This window comes from Puma concolor, chromosome B1 (genome assembly GCF_028749965.1).
Source record: "Puma concolor isolate L17-30 chromosome B1, mPumCon1.1.hap2, whole genome shotgun sequence".
NCBI lineage: Eukaryota > Metazoa > Chordata > Mammalia > Carnivora > Felidae > Puma > Puma concolor.
The window spans coordinates 107,566,913-107,587,025 of record NC_141670.1 but is presented as its reverse complement, the minus strand read 5'-3'; the positions used below and the strand labels follow the sequence as shown (position 1 = coordinate 107,587,025).

At 35.6% G+C, this 20,113-nt stretch overlaps 1 protein-coding gene and 1 long non-coding RNA gene across 2 annotated transcripts in view; both read right to left on the bottom strand.

Annotated features, from left to right (window-relative positions):
- The window catches only part of LOC147581798 (uncharacterized), a 238,864-nt gene that overhangs the window by 22,273 nt on the left and 196,478 nt on the right, over positions 1 to 20,113 (bottom strand). The window lies entirely within an intron of this gene.
- Positions 1,740 to 3,789, bottom strand: TRAM1L1 (translocation associated membrane protein 1 like 1). The gene has a single exon (XM_025922051.2). It carries the CDS (start codon positions 3,631 to 3,633, stop codon positions 2,521 to 2,523), a length of 1,113 nt encoding a protein of 370 aa, XP_025777836.1. The 5' UTR covers positions 3,634 to 3,789; the 3' UTR covers positions 1,740 to 2,520.

Here is a 20,113-nt window from a genome sequence, read left to right as displayed (position 1 = left end):
GACTTAACAATTTGTATTGCAGAATGTCATTTGTAACATTGCTTTCATCATATATTTGGCATACATTTATATTCTGGCAACTCTTATTTAATTTTTACGAATAGTTGAGATGTACATGACATCTTTCCCCTTTTCTCTTTCAGTAACCTTGCTGCCTTTCGTGAACCCATATTTTACAAGAAATTTGCTGTGCCTTTTTCCACAGGTGAAGCATATAACCTCACTTGACCAATCAATCCAGTATACCCCTTTATCTAAATGCGTTCACTAAAGGTAACTCTCAGTATTCTGAATTCCAGAAATCTGGTTTTCTCTCTTACTCTCTACCATGTAGTGTGCAGATATGAAGTCTAGAATAGCTGTAGTCATTTGCTACCAAGCAGAAAGTTAATCTGAGAGGGATAAAGTCAAGAGAATCCCAGGGAAATTCATCTGGGCCTTAATCATATTTAACGTCAAACCCAGTTTAACTCTTGGCATTGTTAGTCACATAAGATAACGATTTTCTTGTAATCATTTACCAGTTTAAGTCAGTCCTGCACTTATTTTCAGATGAGTATATAATGCATAAGAAATTTGTTACCAGGAGTGGGGTTTCAATAACAGGCTAGAATTCTTTCCAAGTAAGGGAAGCGAGAAAGACCACTCTAGACAGAAGTCGAAGATCTTTGTTTTACAATTGCACAATGGTTGGTTAAAGTGGAGTTATTGTAATTTGGGTCTCAAGGCATGTGCTACTAACAAGAGAGCATTAGGCAATTGAGGGGGAAAAGTAGGACAATGGATTCTATAGCCTAAAAAGAAACAATATTGCTTTGTCATGCACTTCTCAAATCAAACATAAAAGAAAGGTTGGCCAAGAGTGGCTCCCCTGTCTTTCCTCTGTAATACTAGAATAGTAAGTTTAATTTTCAAGGACCCCCATAATTGTTAAAGCTGAATTACCCACAACAGAAGGCTATCAAAAGCAGAGAGATGAGAGACATTGTGGGGGAAAACAGAGAGAAACAGAAAATATACAGTCTTGGGGCTCCTGGGTGGCTCAGTGGGTTGAGGGTCCCACTTGGGCTCAGGTCAGGATCTCAGAGCCCCGCATCAGGCTCTGTACTGACAGCTCAAAGCTTGGAGCCTGCCACAGATTCTGGGTCTCCCTCTCTCTGCCCTCCCTCCCCCACTCACTCTCTCTCTCTCTCTCTCAAAAATAAACATTAAAACATTAAAATATATATATATGGCCCTATTCTAGCATAGTTTTTAAACATTGTCTCCTAAGAAAAGTATAAACACTTACATTATGGTGGTTAAAATGAAGGTTAAGACAAGGCAATAAATAAAATAAATACCCACTACAGCCCATTCTTTCTATTGGCTTTGGTAAAGATACTACCTATATATCTACATATACACATACACTTTAGTATACACACATATCCAAAATAAGGCTCATACAGATGAACATTTCCCAATTAAAGATGGAAACAGCACTATCATTATAACATTATTTTTGAAAAGCCTTTCATAAGACTATATATCCCCCTAATTTGTAAGTTACTTAATGTATTGTGTTTTCCACACGGAATTATCCACTCTTTTTATAGATATAAATCAAGTAAGCATTGGTTTTCAAAATGATTTACAGGTTAAACAATATTTTTCCAAGATGCTGTGGATACCAAACTTATAACAAGCCTCATTAGGAATAATTTTTAATAAACATAGCAAAAAAAAGCTAAGTCTGATTTCCTTTTACAGTAAATATTTAATTTTTTTTCATTTCTAGTTTACAAGTGTTTACAATGGACAAGAATGTTTTTACCTCTTCAGTAATACTTTTATATTAATTCAAGATATTTTGATTTAATATATGGTAATAAATCTTCACACATTCCCCATTAGTATTTTTTTTTTTTTTTTATTTTTAAGGGCGATGTAACACTAACCACCACTACCTATAAAACGCATCATTATTTTGGTGGCTTTACAAATTTTTTCTCCAGTTGTAAGTTCTAAAAAAATAAAAATAAAAACAAAAATAGAAATAAAAAAAATTGTAAGAGTTAGAGGATACTGAAAATATAACAAAGTTGAATTCCACCTTCATAATATTTCCACTTTATCCTAAAAGAGAACTTTAAAAAATACGACATTGCTATAACAGACCACCTTGCTAATGTTATAAAAGATTAGCAGGAGCCAGAAATTGTGCTGCTGATATGCGGAATTTTGTAGTTATAGCTACACATCATTAGGAAAATGTTCAAAGGGAACTAAACAAATTATGGTGGTGATCCCTGAACCATTTGATGATGAGTCGCTTAATCTATATCAAAATTTTTTCCACTCATGATGATCATCCTCTCCTCAAATACCTTTAAAAAAAAATACATTACACAGTACAATATCAGAAACCAAAGACAGCACAAACTATTTTCAAGAAGAGAAAAATCTCTAGCACAGAAAGGTATCTTGTAGTAAAGAGCAGACTTCTTTGGGGACCATAATCGATTAGCTTGCAATTCATTATGAAGATTTCTCTTTCTTTTTATGGGGAGAGTCTACTCTGTGTGAAGCTGCCACACCATTTTCTGTCCCTTTTCTAGAAGACCTCCCTTTGGTCCGTTTCTTCTTCACACTTGGGGCCTGAAGAGTAGCATCTTCCTCCATCCACCTCTGAAGTTGAACATTAAATAAATTCCATGTTATGTATGCCTGGATAGTGCAACTGGAGGACAGAACAGCAATTTTAGCTGCCAACACATTTACGTTCCCAGTAATGCCATCCGGATTCCGATTCTGCCCTCCGGCCAGGTGAAAGCCAACAGTCAGTACAGAAACAATTAAAGTCACAAGTCGACCCAAAATAAACACAATTGCCCATAGAGAAACCTCTTTCTGATACTTTTCATCGCTAAAATAAAACAGGTCACAAATGTGGGAAAGTAATTCCACGAAATAATGCATCATCAAGAGAACGAGTCCTAGATGGTTCAAGTACAAGAGGTAAGCTCCAGCGATGTGAAAGAGGTGAAGGCCAATGTAGACAAGTTGACGAGGGATATCTTGCTTTTTGGTTCTCTGGAAATAGAGTTCGGGGAAGGCATGAAACCAGTAAGCCAACTGTGATATGTAGAAAAACTTCATCTGAAATGTCATCATATTATGGGGATGAGCCCTCCATAAGAGAGTTGGGTCTGCCAGACAGTTTTCAGAAATTAGAATGAATGTGCCCCAAATACAAGAGACAAGGTAGAATACACTGAACTGACCAGATTCATTAAATTTGCTTTGTTTCGGTTTGGGGAACTGCATTCGCCTGTTAATTTTATCCAACACATACTCCTGAATTGTGGCGTGAATGATGATTGCCACTAGCATGTAAAAGAAAACCGTGGCCAGGTCTTTGATGCCGTAATAGTAAAGGAACTTTGATTCTGTGGCTCGGTCTTCTGCTGCAGGGAAGGTAACGCTGTGCTGAAGAGTAATAAAAACGATAGACGCTTCTGCTGTTCCCTCGAACATAAGCCCCAGCACGAAGAACATCCCCACACAGGCGACGAGGTCCGCATGATTCTGCAGGATGAATTCGTGGCTCAGGACTGGGGGGTTCTTGGTGCTCTTCTTACGAAACGCCATGGTAGCGCCTCCCAGATACTCACCGACGAGCCGCAGCTGCCTCCCCCTGGCTGCTCCTCACAGCGCCGCCGCTGCCGCAGCTCCGGGGGCTTCACTTCCCATCCCTGAGCCGGTCCCGGGTCGCCGCGGCCGCCCAGAAAGAAATAAATCAAAGGCAAGGGCCGAGCAGGACTGAGCATGCGCACCAGGGGGACGGCGGAGGCAGGAAAGGAAATCGAGCGCCGCGCCCCTGCCCGGCGTCAGGCCCGGGGTTGCGAGCGTTGATCTCGCACGTTGATCGTCGCCTCTTGATAGCCACTGCCGCCGTCGAGAGGCTCCTGAATTATTTTCCAATGGCATCTTCCTTAGTAGTCATGACAAAGCAGGGCAGCACTCTGGTTGTTCTTCATCAGGGTGATTATGAAAACAGCATAATAGTAATAATGATAGAAGCAAACTCTCCTAGTGCTTAGCATTTACCAGGTGCTGTTCTAAGCACTTCGCTTATATTTATAAATGTATCATTTCAGGAAAACCCAATGAGGTAAATACGGGGTGATAATCATTTTTTTTTTAATTTTTATTATTATTATTTTTTACAGATGAGAAACTGAAGTCCAGTGAGGTTAGGTGAGATGCCTAAGATCACACAGCTGGTAAATGTCAGAACCAGTAATTGAATCCAGTCTGGATCCAGAGACAGCATGTGCTCTTGACTATTGTACTGTATTGTGCATGATAATATACCTATTGTACATAATAATATTGTACATAATAGTTTACCTATTATTGTAAATCATTCACTCGTGGAAGTATTTTATTACAGCAACAACAAACCATACTAAAAAATAACTCCCTTGTTAGCAATAACAATTGTGGCATTAACTGTATTTATTATAATTTTAAAGGTGGAGTGATGGTTGGAAGGAGAGAGCTATTTATCAGTTCATAGGAAAGTATTTTGGCTGTAAAGCCCCAAACTGATTTTACCTACTCTAGCAGATAAGAACCTCATTTTTCATTTTTTATGATTGTTGTATATAAATTTGCTAAAATACACGTTTGAAAAACAGCTCATTTTTTTAAATGCTAATGCCTTGCTCAATTCAAATTTCTTGTCGGTCTTCAAGTTTCTCTTGGAATCCACAGCATTTTCTTGTTTCTTCTGGGTCCCATGAGACATTATCATTACTGATAGTTAAAGTTTGAAGTTTGGAATATACATTTCAGAAGGAAAGTACTACATGATATAAAGAATAAAGCGCACGTTAAATTTAGAATGGCCAAATGCCTTTTATCACTGTTTCTCTGCAAGCTGTGCACTAACAAAAGATGCAGTCCAACTGGTGCAATTACTTTTAAGAGACTGAACAAACTACTCTGATCAATGGACAGTGTGCCTGCATTTCCTAAAATAGCCAAACAGTTACATATGGAATTTGTTGCGGACGGTGTTCCTGAGTTAGGAAAAGTACTACCTATTGTACCACAAGAAGAAGTCTCTATTTGGTTTTCCTAGCTATTACTCAGCTCTTGGTTCTGACAGCTCAATTATGAGTACTATTTGAGGTTAACTAAATCAGTGAGGAATGACAAATAGAGGTGCAAAAATTAGGACATCAAGAAATGAAAAAAAAGATCAAATTTGTTGAAAGCAGTCAGGAGGAAACAGTGAAAGAGAAGAGCGGTGCCTTATGGAAATTATCAAGAGTTTATTCAGAAAAATACATACTTACCTTTTTGAAACTAATTTTAAATATAGAATTCATCAGTCTTTCTATAGGAGTATACAATGGCTGTGACCGTTTTGTGGCATACTAACTAAATATAAAAAATACTTGTATAATTCCTGAGCTGAAACTTCTGTTTATATTTCTGTTTGGCTTATTTTTGGTAGGCTTTCCAACTCTACCTCTGCAAATGCAATAGATTTTGCCTTCAGATAATGTACATATCAAAGTGAAGAGCACAAATACTTATGCGTAGATGTGAAATGTTATTTTATTACTAAAAGGAAGGTCATTATGAATTAGTTTAAAATTGTGTATAAATAAGGGTGCCTGGGTGGCTCAGTTGGTTTAGCATCCGACTTTAGCTCCAACTTAACTTGGTGCAGTTTCTGGCTCACCAAGGAGAGAACTCGTGTTGGTTCACTTACACATGGAGGGAACACCTACGAAAAGCCTGGAAACCTTGCTGAATTGAGGAGAGACAGGAGTTAGGAGATGCTGAGGCCACTGGTATTTGCTAGGCATAGTAACTGCAGAGAAAGTTAGGTGATTCAAGTGCTCCAGAACTTTGCATAAGTGTTCTCTAGATTCTGCTACTAGTATTAAGTCCTACATGCATAAGGTTAAAATACATGAAGCCAACCAAAGAACGATGGAGGAAATATACAAGTTTCCAAGAATCCCAACAGGACTAGGAGACTTTTAAGTTTGGAACAGTTAAAAATTAGAATTCTTGGGGCAGAGGGGGTGGCTCAGTCAGTTGAACATCCGACTCTTGATGTTAGCTCAGGTCATGATCTTACAGGTCGTGAGATGGAGCCCCCTGTCAGGCCCTGTGCTGACAGCATGGACCCTTCTTGGGACGGACTCTCTCTCTCTCTCTCTCTCTCTCTCTCTCTCTCTCTCTCTCAAAATAAATAAATAAACATTATAAAAAAAGAAATTAGAATTTTCTGGGAATACTTGTGAAACTCTACTTTCAGTAGAGACCCAAGGAAAAAGTAAAGCAAAACTTGCCCTAAGGAAAAAGCTAATTCACATTTGCCCACATGAAGTTTTTAAGAAGTCTTGAAAGGATCAAGGTGCCCTGCAAGGATCTTTACTCTGCCAGAAAGATCCAGCCCTCAACAGTGTGAAATTCACATTGTCTAGTATCTAATAAAAATTACGAAGCAGAGGCTTGTTCAGCTGGAACTATCCATCCGAATGCCTGTATGTGGCCTCTCCATATGGTACTGTCATAGAGCAGGGGCTATAGGTCCCAATAATGAGTTTTCTTGTGAAACAGGCAGGAATTTTATGGCCTTTTGTGACCTACCATTAGAAGTAAAATCATAGCATTTTTCTGGTCAAAGTAGGCACAGAACTTTCAGGCTCAAGGTAGAGTAGTATAGAATAGTAGTATCAGGGGAAGGTGGGGAACATAGACATCACCTCAATAAGTAGTATCCCACAGTATTTGTGGGTAATTTTTAGGTATCTACCTTCTTTCCTTTGGTAACAAATGTTTACTTTCACATTAAATATATACTGTTTCTCCCTTCTGCAAACAAAAGTGTCTTGCCAATATAGCCACAGTCTTGTTTATTACATAGGAACTTGAAAGCTAAATTTGATCCAGGCACTGAAGGGCTCCTTGGGTTCTTTCCTTTGTTACATTTGTTCTTCATCTGAAGACTTGTGAACTAAAGAGAGGTTTCTGGCACCCATACACCAAAGGCATAGGATAAAGGCAATAGACAGTTATATTCAAGATGTAGGCAAATGGGATGTACACAGTACTCAATGGTCAATAATAATTATGGGATCTAGGGATCTATCCTTAAATTCCCGAAAATCCCGAAATCTTTGATGTGAACTCAGTCCCCTTCCCTGGGAAATGGTAAAAGATAATATATATATATATATATATATATATATATATATATATATATATAATGTATAATACATATATGTATTATACATATATATAAAAGATATATATAGAAGATATATATAGTATGTAATATAATATATAATATATAATAAAAGATATATATATATAAAAGATATATATATATATAAAAGATAAAAGACCCTAGAGGCTAAATAATGTTAATTTGTTCATGTTAATTTTTGTTTTTCTGATATAATTGTCGATTATACTATTAATTATGGCGTATCAAATATACCACAGTACATCAAGAAATTAACATTCCATCAAACACCTTCCAGTAGAACCAGGAGATGAATGGAAGGCTCCATGTCTATTGTCAAATCTTGGGAAAAGTATGTTTTAAAATGCTATATTTATTTTGTTATATGAAACACTTGATTTAAAAAAGTAGGTAGAAAGTCGCACTATAATTTAGATACTATATCTTAAATCAATACTAATAATTAGTTCTTTTCATTAGGTATGCAATATAACATTTTGATGTTAGTATTTTATCATTTATTATTTATATAAATAGCTTAGCTAAAAACCTCTTTTCAATTACTTATGTGTCTTTTTTTTTTAGCATATATGTGCTGCTGAAGTGAGCACACTATGTGTCTTTTTGAAATGTGATTTTCCAAAATAGATAAACTGACATTGATTGTGAATTTTGATAAGATATGAAGTACATTCGGAACTTTATCATATAGACTTTGCCTCATCTTTTAATATTTTTCTATCTCACAATGTAAAAAATATGTTTGTATACCTCTGTACTAAAAACCTTCTAATCATTCAAATTTAGATAACTCAAGTAAATGAAATAGATATCCAAATACTAGGGATGACAACTGGGTGTTGTGTGGAAGCATTGAACCACAGGAAATCTACCCCAAATACCAAGAGCATACTTTACACTCTGTATGTTAGCCAATTTGACAATAAATTCTATAAAAAAGAAACACACTAGAATTTAATAGCATTTAAAGAAGTAATATATTGGAAAATAACTGCTTCAAAAAATCAGACCCTAGTCACTTTAAATCAATGTTTGTAACTAGCATAACAAGTAGTCATAATTAACTGTGATCACCAAATTTTTAGCTCCATTAAGCAAAGCATAATACAATTTAGCTTGTGCGTGAAATTACAGTCTCTTGAGATTTGACTGATTCAGTCTTGAGTAATTCAATTAAAGAGATATTTATTATATTTAACTCATTTTTATAACTGATAAGACATGTGAAAACAAAGACTGTTTAAAAACACATTCTGCAATATGATTGAATATTTAATTTATAAGGAAAAAACTTAACATAGCATTTCTAAATTCTAAAACACCTTTTTGCAAATGTTTTTATTTAGTTACCTAGCAAGTAAAAATAATATGAAGCATTGTTTAAGGATAAACTCCTAAAATAGGCTATTAAAGGCAGTCTCTCACTAAAATTGAATAATTGATAACAATTAAAAACAATATTTAGTAATTTATTTGGTCAAGTGCCACTTTCATTGAGCAAAATGACCTCGAACCCACCTTCATGGAGCTTACATGGAGATTTAGAGGACCTGAACATTATACATATAATTGGCAGAAAGATAGTGAAAAATGCTAGACAAGGAAGATGGATAAGACAATGAAGCAGAATGTGTGTGGTTGCTTTGGATAGGGTAGACAGAGGACAGGGAAAATTTCTTTGAATAGGACACATTTGAATAGAGAATGCATGAAGTTAGAGAATACCACACAAGTATCTGGAGAAGAATGTCCTATGACATAGCAGTCCAAATGCTTTGAGGCAAAAGCAAGAATGATTGTTCCATAAACAGCAGAGGCCAGAATAAGAGTGGAATGAGAGGGCTGACAAAGGTAGAGTGGTGGGGCATACCATGTAATGCCTTGTAGAACATGGTAAGGACCTTGAAGTTTGGTCTAAGATTGACAAGAAGACTGAGCATTAATTTAAAGGGGCACTTTGGCTTCTGCATGAAATAACTATTTGTGGAAGGGACAAAAGTACAAAAGTATCACTGCAATTTGTAAACATTACAATTGAACTACTGTATTTCATGACTCTTTTTTTCCTTTCCTTTTTTTTTTTTTTTTGTTTTAATATCTAAATTTGGTGCTGCCTATGAAGTCATTAAATAGATGAGGGATATTCCCGTGATACTAGTATTCCTCTATTTTTTTAAAACTCATTTGGAATATAATGGGAAACCCCTTATATGATTTTCTACATTTAGAAAACAATGCTGATACAATTATGTCTATGTCTTTGGTAGCCATGTTCAATTGACCAGTAGCCATTTCCTAGATGACTTCTTCAAAAGACCTACTTTGACAGAATCAATCCCTCTCCAATGATTTCTATAGGATTTCCCAAATTTTTTCTCTCTAGGGGTCTGTATGTACATATATATATATATATATATATATATATATATATATATATATACATATACATATATATATAATAGATATATAAATAAATATATAATATTTATAATATAAATATATTATATATATGAAATATATATAAATAAATATATAGTATTTATAATATAAATATATATATGATATATATATTTATATATATATTTTTTTATATATATAGGAATTCATGGAACCCTGGGTGGCTCAGTCAGTTGAGCGTCTGACTCTTGAGTTTGGCTCAGGTCATGATCCCAGGGTTGTGGGATTGAGCCCTGCACTGGGCTCTGCGCTGAGCATGGAGCCTGCTTAAGATGCTCTCTCTCTCCTTCTCTCCCTCTGTCCCTTTCCCCAGCTTGCACTCTCTCTCTTTAGAGAAAAAACAAAAGGAACTCAAAAGTTAAAGTGCCATGAAAAGTAAATGATCATTTTAGCAGTATTGTTGCAATTCTATTTTGATGCTAATATAGATGGAAAATTCCATAGTATCTTAACTGTTTTAAAAACTTTGTGAACAGAGTTAATCTAACTTCAATAAACCACGTATATGATAAACATTATTTTTATACCCATTGTAAATGTCATTACTTTATATTTCTGCATGAAAGAAATGATTCTTAGAGTCACTTAAAGCATTGACAAATTCTCCTTTAGAGAGATTTATCATGTTGACCTAAGGGTCATAAAACACTAAAGTAATTTGAGAATCTTTTGAGGTGGATATCCTTTGAAGTTTTGTGTTTTTTGGGTTTTTGTTTTATGTTGTTTTGTTGTTGTGTTTTATTTCTAATCTATTTGTATTCTGATCCTTTAAACAATGCTTCAAAATATATGCTGAAAGAGACTAATATTCCTTTATGTATTGCTAGTTTATATAATTAATTTAGATATGCTAAGTCTGGTAATAGAACACTTATTCCTAATTGTTTAAAAGTGAATAATGATTTTTAGGAATATCCAAAAATTATAACTGCCCAAATAATGTTAGGAAATTTTAAGCAGACTGGAACATTATACTGTCCTTTCTCTTGATGAGGACTTTCTCATTCAGTGAGAGTCTTTCGTCAACTCTTTCATTCTTCCGTTTATTACACATGGACTAGTGCTGAATTTCCCCATCTAGAAACTCTGCTACATGATATAACAAAACTCAGTTAGAAGAAGCTTTCTCATGCAAATATCCCAATGCTAGTAAGCATAAAAATGGATTATTAGTGAGCTTGAATGAAAAAAAATATATTTAAGTTTATTTTTCCTGAGGCTTTGAGAGTTAAGTCATGATATGAAATTGATTCCTGTTTCCAGAACAAAATGGCAACATAGATTGCACCTGATCTCTCCACAAAAATTTCTCAGACCTATTTCTCCAAGATTTAGATTTCCTAGTTTCACGTGCTAATTCTGTCCAATGAGTGTGCAAGCAGTTAATGATGAAGCATAACTATCCCTAGCTGAGCTTAAAGGAAGCATAGGCTCATTTACTATATAGAGATAGAAAGAAATGGGAGTTACCATTTATTGAGAGATTACTCTGGCCTTCTACTCTGCTCAGTTCTTTATGTATGGTAGAGTTCATTTAATTCCTGTAATAATTCTTTAAAGTAGGTACCATTCCCTCCACTTTAAAAATGAGGAAACTGAAGCTCATAGAGGATCGCAAATTGCCAGAGTGAAAGCAGGAAGTTGAGCAGTCTAACTCAGGATGGAGTGTTTGTTGCCAGAAAACTGGTCAGCCTACCACCAGCTCTGTGGAAAGGACATCATGTGGGCGAGGACGAGTGATGGGTATCTGTGTTTGAGGTTATTTAGAGTTAAATGACTTCAGGGTTACTGGGGAGAGGGGAAGGGGCTCTTGTGACCTAAGTCACCTGGAGCACAAGGCAATTTACGGGCAGAGATGGATCTTTCCTGTGGCATTCTGTGTATGGTATAAATATGAAGACAACACTGGAAGGAAAGCAGAATGGGGAGGAGGCTGATTTCCCTTGGCGTCTGGTATCCAGATGGCTGAGGCCAAGTGCAGGGGAACTTATACACTGTGATTGCTGCAGCTTTTCTGGCTATTACTATCCACTGACCACTCCAGCTACAGCCCTGGTTCTGGGCATACTGAGCACATAGATCACATTGGTGGCACCTTCGATGTCCTATAAACCCCTATTTGCCCCTGAAAAATATATCTAATAATTTTTAACTGTTGGCAGTCACAGGAACATGTACTTGAGTGTGACTTTCTTAGTATTCATTTACTTATATAATTTAAGAATATGTAATGTTGCAAAAGAAAACCAAAGCTGGAGACATGACAATCCCAGACTTTAACCTATACTACAAAGCTGTAATCATCAAGATAGTATGGTATTGGCATGAAAGCAGACACATAGATCAGTGGGATACAGTAGAAAACCCAGAAATGGACCCAAAAATGTATGGCCAACTAATCTTTGTTTGACAAAACAGGAAAGAGTATCCAATGGAAAAAAAAGCAGTCTCCTTAGCAATTGGTGCTGGGAGTACTGGACAGCAACATGCAGAAGAATGAAACTGGACCACATTCTTACACTATACACAAAAATAAATTCAAAATGGATGAAAGACCTATAATATGTGAGATAGAAAAGCATCAAAATTCCACTTGAGAAAACAGGCAGTAACCTCTTTAACCTCGACCACAGCAACTTCTTACTTGACAAGTCTCTGAAGGCAAAAGAAATAAAAGCAAAAATGAACTATTGGGACCTCATCAAGATAAAGAGCTTCTGCACAGCAAAAGAAACAATCAACAAAACTAAAAGTCAATGGATGGAATGAGAGAAGATATTTGCAAATGACATTGGATAAAAGGGTTAGTATCCAAAATCTATAAAGAACTTATGAAACTCAACACCCAAAAAACAAACAATCCAGTGAAGAAATGGGCATAAGACATGAATACACACATTTTCAAAGAAGACGTCCAGATGTCAAGACACGTCCAGACACATGAAAAGATGCTCAACATTATTTATCATCAGAGAAATACAAATCAAAACCCCAATGAGATACCACCTCACACCATTCAGAATGACTAAAATTAACAACTCAGGAAACAACAGATGTTGGTGATGATGTAGAAAAAGGGGAACCCTATTGCACTGTTGGTGGGAATGCAAACTGGTGTAGCCACTCTGGAATACAATATAGAAGATCCTCAAAAAATTGAAAGTAGAACTGCCCTGTGACTTAGCAATTGTACTACTAGGAATTTATCCAAAGGATACAAAAATGTTGACTCAAAGGGGACACATGTACCCCAATGTTTATAGCAGCACTATCAACAAGAGCCAAATTAGGGAAAGAGTCCCCCCCCCACACACACACACACTGGAATACTACTCGGCAATGAAAAAGAATGGAATCTTGCCATTTGCAACAACGTGGATGGAACTGGAGGGCATTATGCTAAGTGAAATATATCAGTCAGAGCAAGACAGATATCACATGATTTCACTCATATGTGGAATTTGAGACACTTAACAGGTGATCATAGGGAAAGGGAAGGAAAAATAAGTAAAATAGAAAGGGAGAAAAACCATAAGAGACCCTTAAATACAGAGAACAAACTGAGGGTTGATGAGGGGTGGAGGAAACAGTTAAATGGGTAATGGGCATTAAGGAGGGCACTTGTTGGGATGAGCACTGGGTGTCATACACAAGTGATGAATCTCTGGGTTCTACTCCTAAAGCTAAGACTACACTATATGTTAACTAACTTGAAAATTAAAAAAACAAAAACAATGTGCTTATGATTTATGGATTATATATTTTTCAATTTTTTAATGTTTTTATTTATTTTTGAGACAGAGATAGAGCATGAGCAGGGGAGGGGCAGAGAGAGAGGGAGACACAGAATCTGAAGCGGGCTCCAGGCTCTGAGCTGTCAGCACCGAGCCTGATGTGGGGCCCAATCTCACAGACTGTAAGATCATGACCTGAGCTGAAGTCGGACGCTTAACTGACTGAGCCACCCAGGCACCCCTTATGGATTATATTAATCTCATTTGCCTTGAGGTATCATGTATTTACATGAATGAATAAGTTTCAAGTAATTTTTAAATAATGAATACTGTGTATTATGAACATTTTTGCAGTTAATCAAAGCCTTTAATACATGCTAAAATGCCTTAACTTTTAGAGATTATAGAAAAAAAAATTCTAAAGGAGCAAATAATCATGGAACCAAACTGCAACTGAACAGTGACTGAGATAGGGTCAGTGATGAGAGAGAATAATAGGAAATTACACATGCAAAATACCATAGTGATAAATAGCATAGAAATTGTGTGAGCATTGCAATAAGCCTGCACAACCTTATCTCTTGAATACTGATCCATAAGGTGGGGAAATGCTTTCTACATTCAAAAGTGATGTTTCCCTTTATGTTTAAGTTTTTGAATGCCTAGCAATAATTTTTGCAACAGGTTATTGGCAGACTTTATATTTATATTTCATCAAAAGCAATAACTGGATGGAATCACAATTTTATCAATTTTGATATCCCCATTGCATTGAATAGTGCCTGGCACAAAGTCCTTAGTACATATTGCTGAGTAAATGTTTTAGAAATTAAATGGTGCCTGCAGAGAATCAGATTTACAACTGTCTTTATAATGAAATATGTGAATAAATAAATGAAATTGATTGGCAACATATTAATTGCCTAATCAGGTAAAGAACATCAAACTCAGTATCATATGGTAGTACTGTTGCAATTTGGCTGAAATATTAGAAAGAATATCTTATGATCAAAACCTTCACGTAATGTATGAATCTTCTCCGTAGCTCCTGCTGTAGGTAGTAAGGTTTTTTTTTCAGTTTTTTTAATGTTTATTTATTTTTGAGAGGGTGGGGAGGGGCAGAGGGAGAGGGGGACAGAGGATTTCAAGTGGGATCTGTGCTGATAGCACAGAACTGTGAGCACAGACCTGAGCTGAATTCAGACACTTAACTGACTGAGCCACCCAGGCACCCCTGTAGGTAGTAAGTTTTGTTTGGGTTACTTACTAGTGAGGAAAATCATCCCTTTAGTTGGCAGTTCATTACATTTCCAATACTTGAAATAATTTTGAAGTTCCCGCACACTATCTCAAAATTGCCCTGCTGAAATATACATTCTCTTAGGCATTTCAGTACATATTAATATATGTGTATGTGCAGGTCTGTATATATATGTTTATATACACGTGTGCATACATGTGTATATGTTTATGCATATATATACATATATGGGTATTCCATCCTTAATTATATATGAGTATATATACATACACATACATATATATACATACATAATTAAGAATGGAATTTGAATATTTTGAATTGTGCTTAACTTTAGCATTATGAAATAAGCATTTCTTTGTGATATAATTTTCAAAACACTCTTTTAATGACCATGAAATAGACTATAATATAAATGTACAATTTCCATATTATTTAATGTTTATTTTCATATTTTTGATTATAATAAGATGTAGTGAAAACCAAAATATAAAGTTTTCCCATCTGAATTTTCTTTTAAATGTTTACAGAATATTTTGGTTTTTTTTTAATTTTTTTTTTTTAACGTTTATTTATTTTTTTGGGACAGAGGGAGACAGAGCATGAACGGAGGAGGGGCAGAGAGAGAGGGAGACACAGAATCAGAAACAGGCTCCAGGCTCTGAGCCATCAGCCCAGAGCCCGACGCGGGGCTGGAACTCACGGACCGCGAGATCGTGACCTGGCTGAAGTCGGACGCTTAACCGACTGCGCCACCCAGGCGCCCCTGTTTACAGAATATTTTGAATGTGCAAATAAATTTAGAGAATATAATAGAAAGAGCATTTATATTCCCAATGCACACATTAATTTTTTTAACATTCTTATATATTCATGGTCTTTTTTTTTAAGGAGCTATAACATTATGAACTCAGTTTAAACCCTTTGTACCATAATCAATGAATAGTATTTTTGGTATTTTAAGTGTTACATATGATATCATACTACACTTTATCGCACAATTTAATTTTGATTTACCCAACATTCATTTACAGAAATGAAAAATTCCATCCACGTCGTTCTCATTTTTAACTACTAAATGGAATGTGAGTAAGAAGAAACCATTACTCTCAGAAGATGACAGCATTCAGGCAGAGTGACAGCAACTGTGGACATGCCAGCCGACTCCGGCTTTCAGCTTTTCTTCCCAACTGCTGGTTCCACTGACCAGCAGCATTTCCCTAAGCATCTGGCTGTAAGTTTTTTTTTAGCGTTGGCAGGTTTTACACACCTGTCTATGAGTTCTCCCTTTCTGATTCTTCTTTGATGGTCAGACATGCAAAGCATCTGGAACTTTCCTACAAACTCAAACCAACTATCTCCCACCGATGCTTCAGCCCTTCACTGTCTCTGATCCTCCAAATCCCTTCAATTACCAAGATTTTCCCTTCCCCAGTATGTCCTATATTTATGTAAGGTCTAATTTCTGTTGTAAATCATCCATTCTCATAAAACATTTGCTGTATTTTCCTAAGTAAGTACTGACTGATACACCATTTATGGCTGAACGTTTATCGTCTATAGATGTAATTTTCTATAGTGTTTTTGCCATAAATAAGCATAAGCTTATGATAAACAGATTTTTTTTGCAATAAACCCTAAGAAAAAATCAATTACTAAAATTGTAATGCAGATAAATACATTAAAATTTAGTTTTGATTTTCAGTAAGTCTAAAATTATTGAAAAGTGTCAAATCTTATAACACCTTGTTGTGATTCTTCCTATTGTTAAAAGCACCTTGTTCAATGATTTTATGACACTAATTAATATTATTATCTAGCAGACTACATGTTCATTTTATAGACATATAATCACAGATACTAGTCAAACTGCTGATCTGACACATCATTCAACTTTGCTGAACCACTAAAAAATTAAAATGTCCTTTTTAATTAGAAAGTCCAACAATGGTCTTTTAAAAGATATTGCAACATTCATCATGAAAGAATCCAGCATATAGTTTTTATTTATTACTATTTTCAAAAATTAAGTGTTTATTTTTGAGAGAGAGAGGGAGAGAGAGAGAACAAGCAGGGGAGGGGCAGAGAGAGAGAGAGAGAGAGAGAGAGAGAAAGAGAGAGAATCTGAAGCAGGGTCCAGGCTCTGAGCCATCTGCACAGAGGCTGATGGGGGCTCAAACTCACAAACCATGAGCTCATGACCAGAGCCAAAGTCAGATGCTTAACCAACTGAGTCACTCAGGCACCCCAGAATCTAGCATATATTTTTTAATTGAAATATAATTCACATAACATAAGATTCATGTCTGTAAAGTGTTCACTTCAGCAAATTTTACTATATTCACAGAGGTGTGCAAACATTAACACCAACTAATCTTAAAATATTTATATCACTGCCCTAAAAAAATTCATACTCACAGCAGTCTCTCACAACTTCTCCATCTCAGCAGCCTATAATAACCATCTATTTTTATCCATCTTTTAAAATTTTTCATTTTATTTATTTTTTATTTTTACCCATCTATTTTTTATTTTAACTACCTATTTTTAGCTCTATGGAATACTCTATTCTGAGCATTTCATGTAAGTGGAATCATGCAATATATGGCCTGTTGTGTCCGGCTTCTTCCACTAAAACAACCCAATGCATGTTTAAAATATTTTGTTCTAGGACATTTACACATTTCCCAGATTTAATTGAGGAAAAAAATAAAATGAAGGTTTTGTACTGCAAACATATTATTTATATCTTGAGCGGCTTTTGGTTTTTAGTTGTCTTAATGACAAAGGAAAGAAAATAATCCAATAATGTTCCTCACATAAGAATATAATGTAGATTAGATAGTGGGTCAAAATAGGGAGAAAATAGTAGGAGAGTAGTGGGAATTTAACAGCTTTGGCTCAGAAAATAAAATCCTGAATAGTGACATCTGCATACTTATACTGATGCCTTCATCAGTGGGCATGGTTTATTCAAAATGGCCACAAATGTTTGCAGCTCCTCTCCTCAGGGGACAGTGTTGCCCTCAACCCTTTATTCTGTGCTCACCATGCAATTTTCTTTGATGAATAGAATGCAATAAAAGGGATGCTATACAAATTCTGATGGTGGAGAAGATTGTTGTAACTTTCTTCTATCTTAGAAAGAAATGATTTGAAGATGTTAAAATCTGTTCAAGTTTGCTATATATGGATTATTTGATGTCTACAAAATATGATGGGAAGTTAGGTTTCTTCTGGTCTTTAATCAATTTTTTTGTGAACAAACATTTGTTGCTGAAACGACCATTGACATCACACAGCATTTTGGTCTTACTGAGTTCTATTCCATCAAAACAGCTCTCATGGCACTAAGTGACATGGAAGGTATTCCAAGTTTCTGGTTAAAATGCAAGGTATGAAAATCCAGTTTTTGGTAGATTGAATCTACAAGTGAAGTTTGAAGTCTAACCTAGAGAAGAAAGTTCTTTTTTATGTAGTAGTTCTATGAATTAATTACCAATGTCCATTTTTTTCTCGGTTGATTTAGGTTGTGGACAGTAATTAATTTTAATTTTAAAAAAATTGTCTTATATACAATACCATGAAATACAAATACCTTGAAAACCCAAGTCTACAATATGTTAGCAAGGGCCAAGAAGGCTGTGCACCATTTATTTCTGACAAGAAAAACTGATTTTAATATCCCTAACATACCACCTTTCTCACAAATTCCTTTCTATAGAATACATCAATCAGAGGATATCACTTTTGTGGAAGTCATGGTTTGTAGACCTCCTGGAAACTCTTTCACCTTGCAGGCCCTCATACAGGTTCAGTTACAGCCTATCACTGCAGGAGAACAGAAATCCATTTCTGTACCCATTTTGTTGGCTCACCACCATTTGATGTTATTGTCTTTCCGACACTTGCCACAAAGTTATTGACAATGTCACAAAATGGACAGTTGCATCTTTTCACACAATCTGATAATTAAATAATAGAGAAAAACCCGCATCTTGAAAGCAAAGTAGAAATATTTTACAATAAAGGTCCCAAGGCTGAGAGAAATCCTTATTTTTTCTGTTATAAAACCTAAAATTTTGCAAATAATGCAACTAAAAGTGCTCTAATTTTGTGCAGTATCTTTTTGTGACTCTTGCCTTCCAATAATTCATGCTTTTTGGAAGTATTAAGTTAATGTGAAATTATTTATGGTTTCACAACCACAAGCTGTTTTTTTTTCAGTGCTAATTTATCTTTTAACCAATGCATTCTTACTAGCTAATTAAATTGCAAAAAAAATTTGGATAAGAAATAATGGGTCATTGTGTATTTTATTTTGCAAATTAAGATTGATTTAAGCATCTTTCTTTGATAATACCCCATGACATAATTTTTTTTGAAGTAGAATAACTACTTGTTAATAGGGAGCATATTTGAGTATTAAATAACAAGTTCTAAGACGCATAGTGTGATAGGCATGTGCAACATGATGCTAGAAATTCAGGGTAAATTAGTATTGTAATAATATTAGGAAGAATTTTGTCAGCAGGTATAACATGCTAGTTACTCAACCTGGGAACACAGTAAGGGTTTCGACTGTCTGAGAGAGAAAGACAATATAGAAGAGGTGTGACCATGAGAAGCCCCAGAAATACCACACGTTTCCTCAACTGCCATCAGGCACACACATGAAGTCCCAGTTAGCTTGATGGAGAATCATCCCTCTACTGGGGATACTAGCAGACTCTTAGTATATCCTGAGTACATTTGGAGTATAAGCAAAACAATTCAGACTGCACCTATGCATAGTTACTGTTATACAGCAGGTGTAACGACATAGAGAATTCTTAAAAATCCCCGCCTCTTTCCAGAACCCTATATGGATATTCCATTCCATGATTACAACTGCCTATAGGAACCAGAATCCCACACATACCTGGCATGACTCAGATCCTCTAAGTGCACCCACACTCCCCTCTCAAGTGTGTACTTTTTGCTTTGCAATAAAGCTTTTTATGTTTTACTTTGACATTTCCTTGAATTCTTTCTTTCATTAAAGTCAAGAACCTGGCACCAATGGGTGATTGAGAGCTGTTGCACAGAGAACTTCCTGTCTCCAGTATCACCATGACCTCAGTCCGATTATTAGAAAAGTTATCAGACTGGGACCTCATCAGAATAGAAAGTTTCTGCACAGCGAAGGAGACAATCAGAAAAACTAAAAGGCAACTGACAGAATGGGAGAAGATATTTGCAAATGACATATCAGATAAAGGGTTAGTATCCAAAATCTATAAAGAACTTATCAAACTCAACGCCCAAAAAAACAAATAATCCAGTGAAAAAATGGGCAAAAGACATGAATAGACACTTCTCCAAAGAAGACATCCAGATGGC

Excerpts from the sequence above, each read along its gene's own strand:
- TRAM1L1 (XM_025922051.2), bottom strand. The coding sequence starts at position 3,633 with ATGGCGTTTCGTAAGAAGAGCACCAAGAACCCCCCAGTCCTGAGCCAC.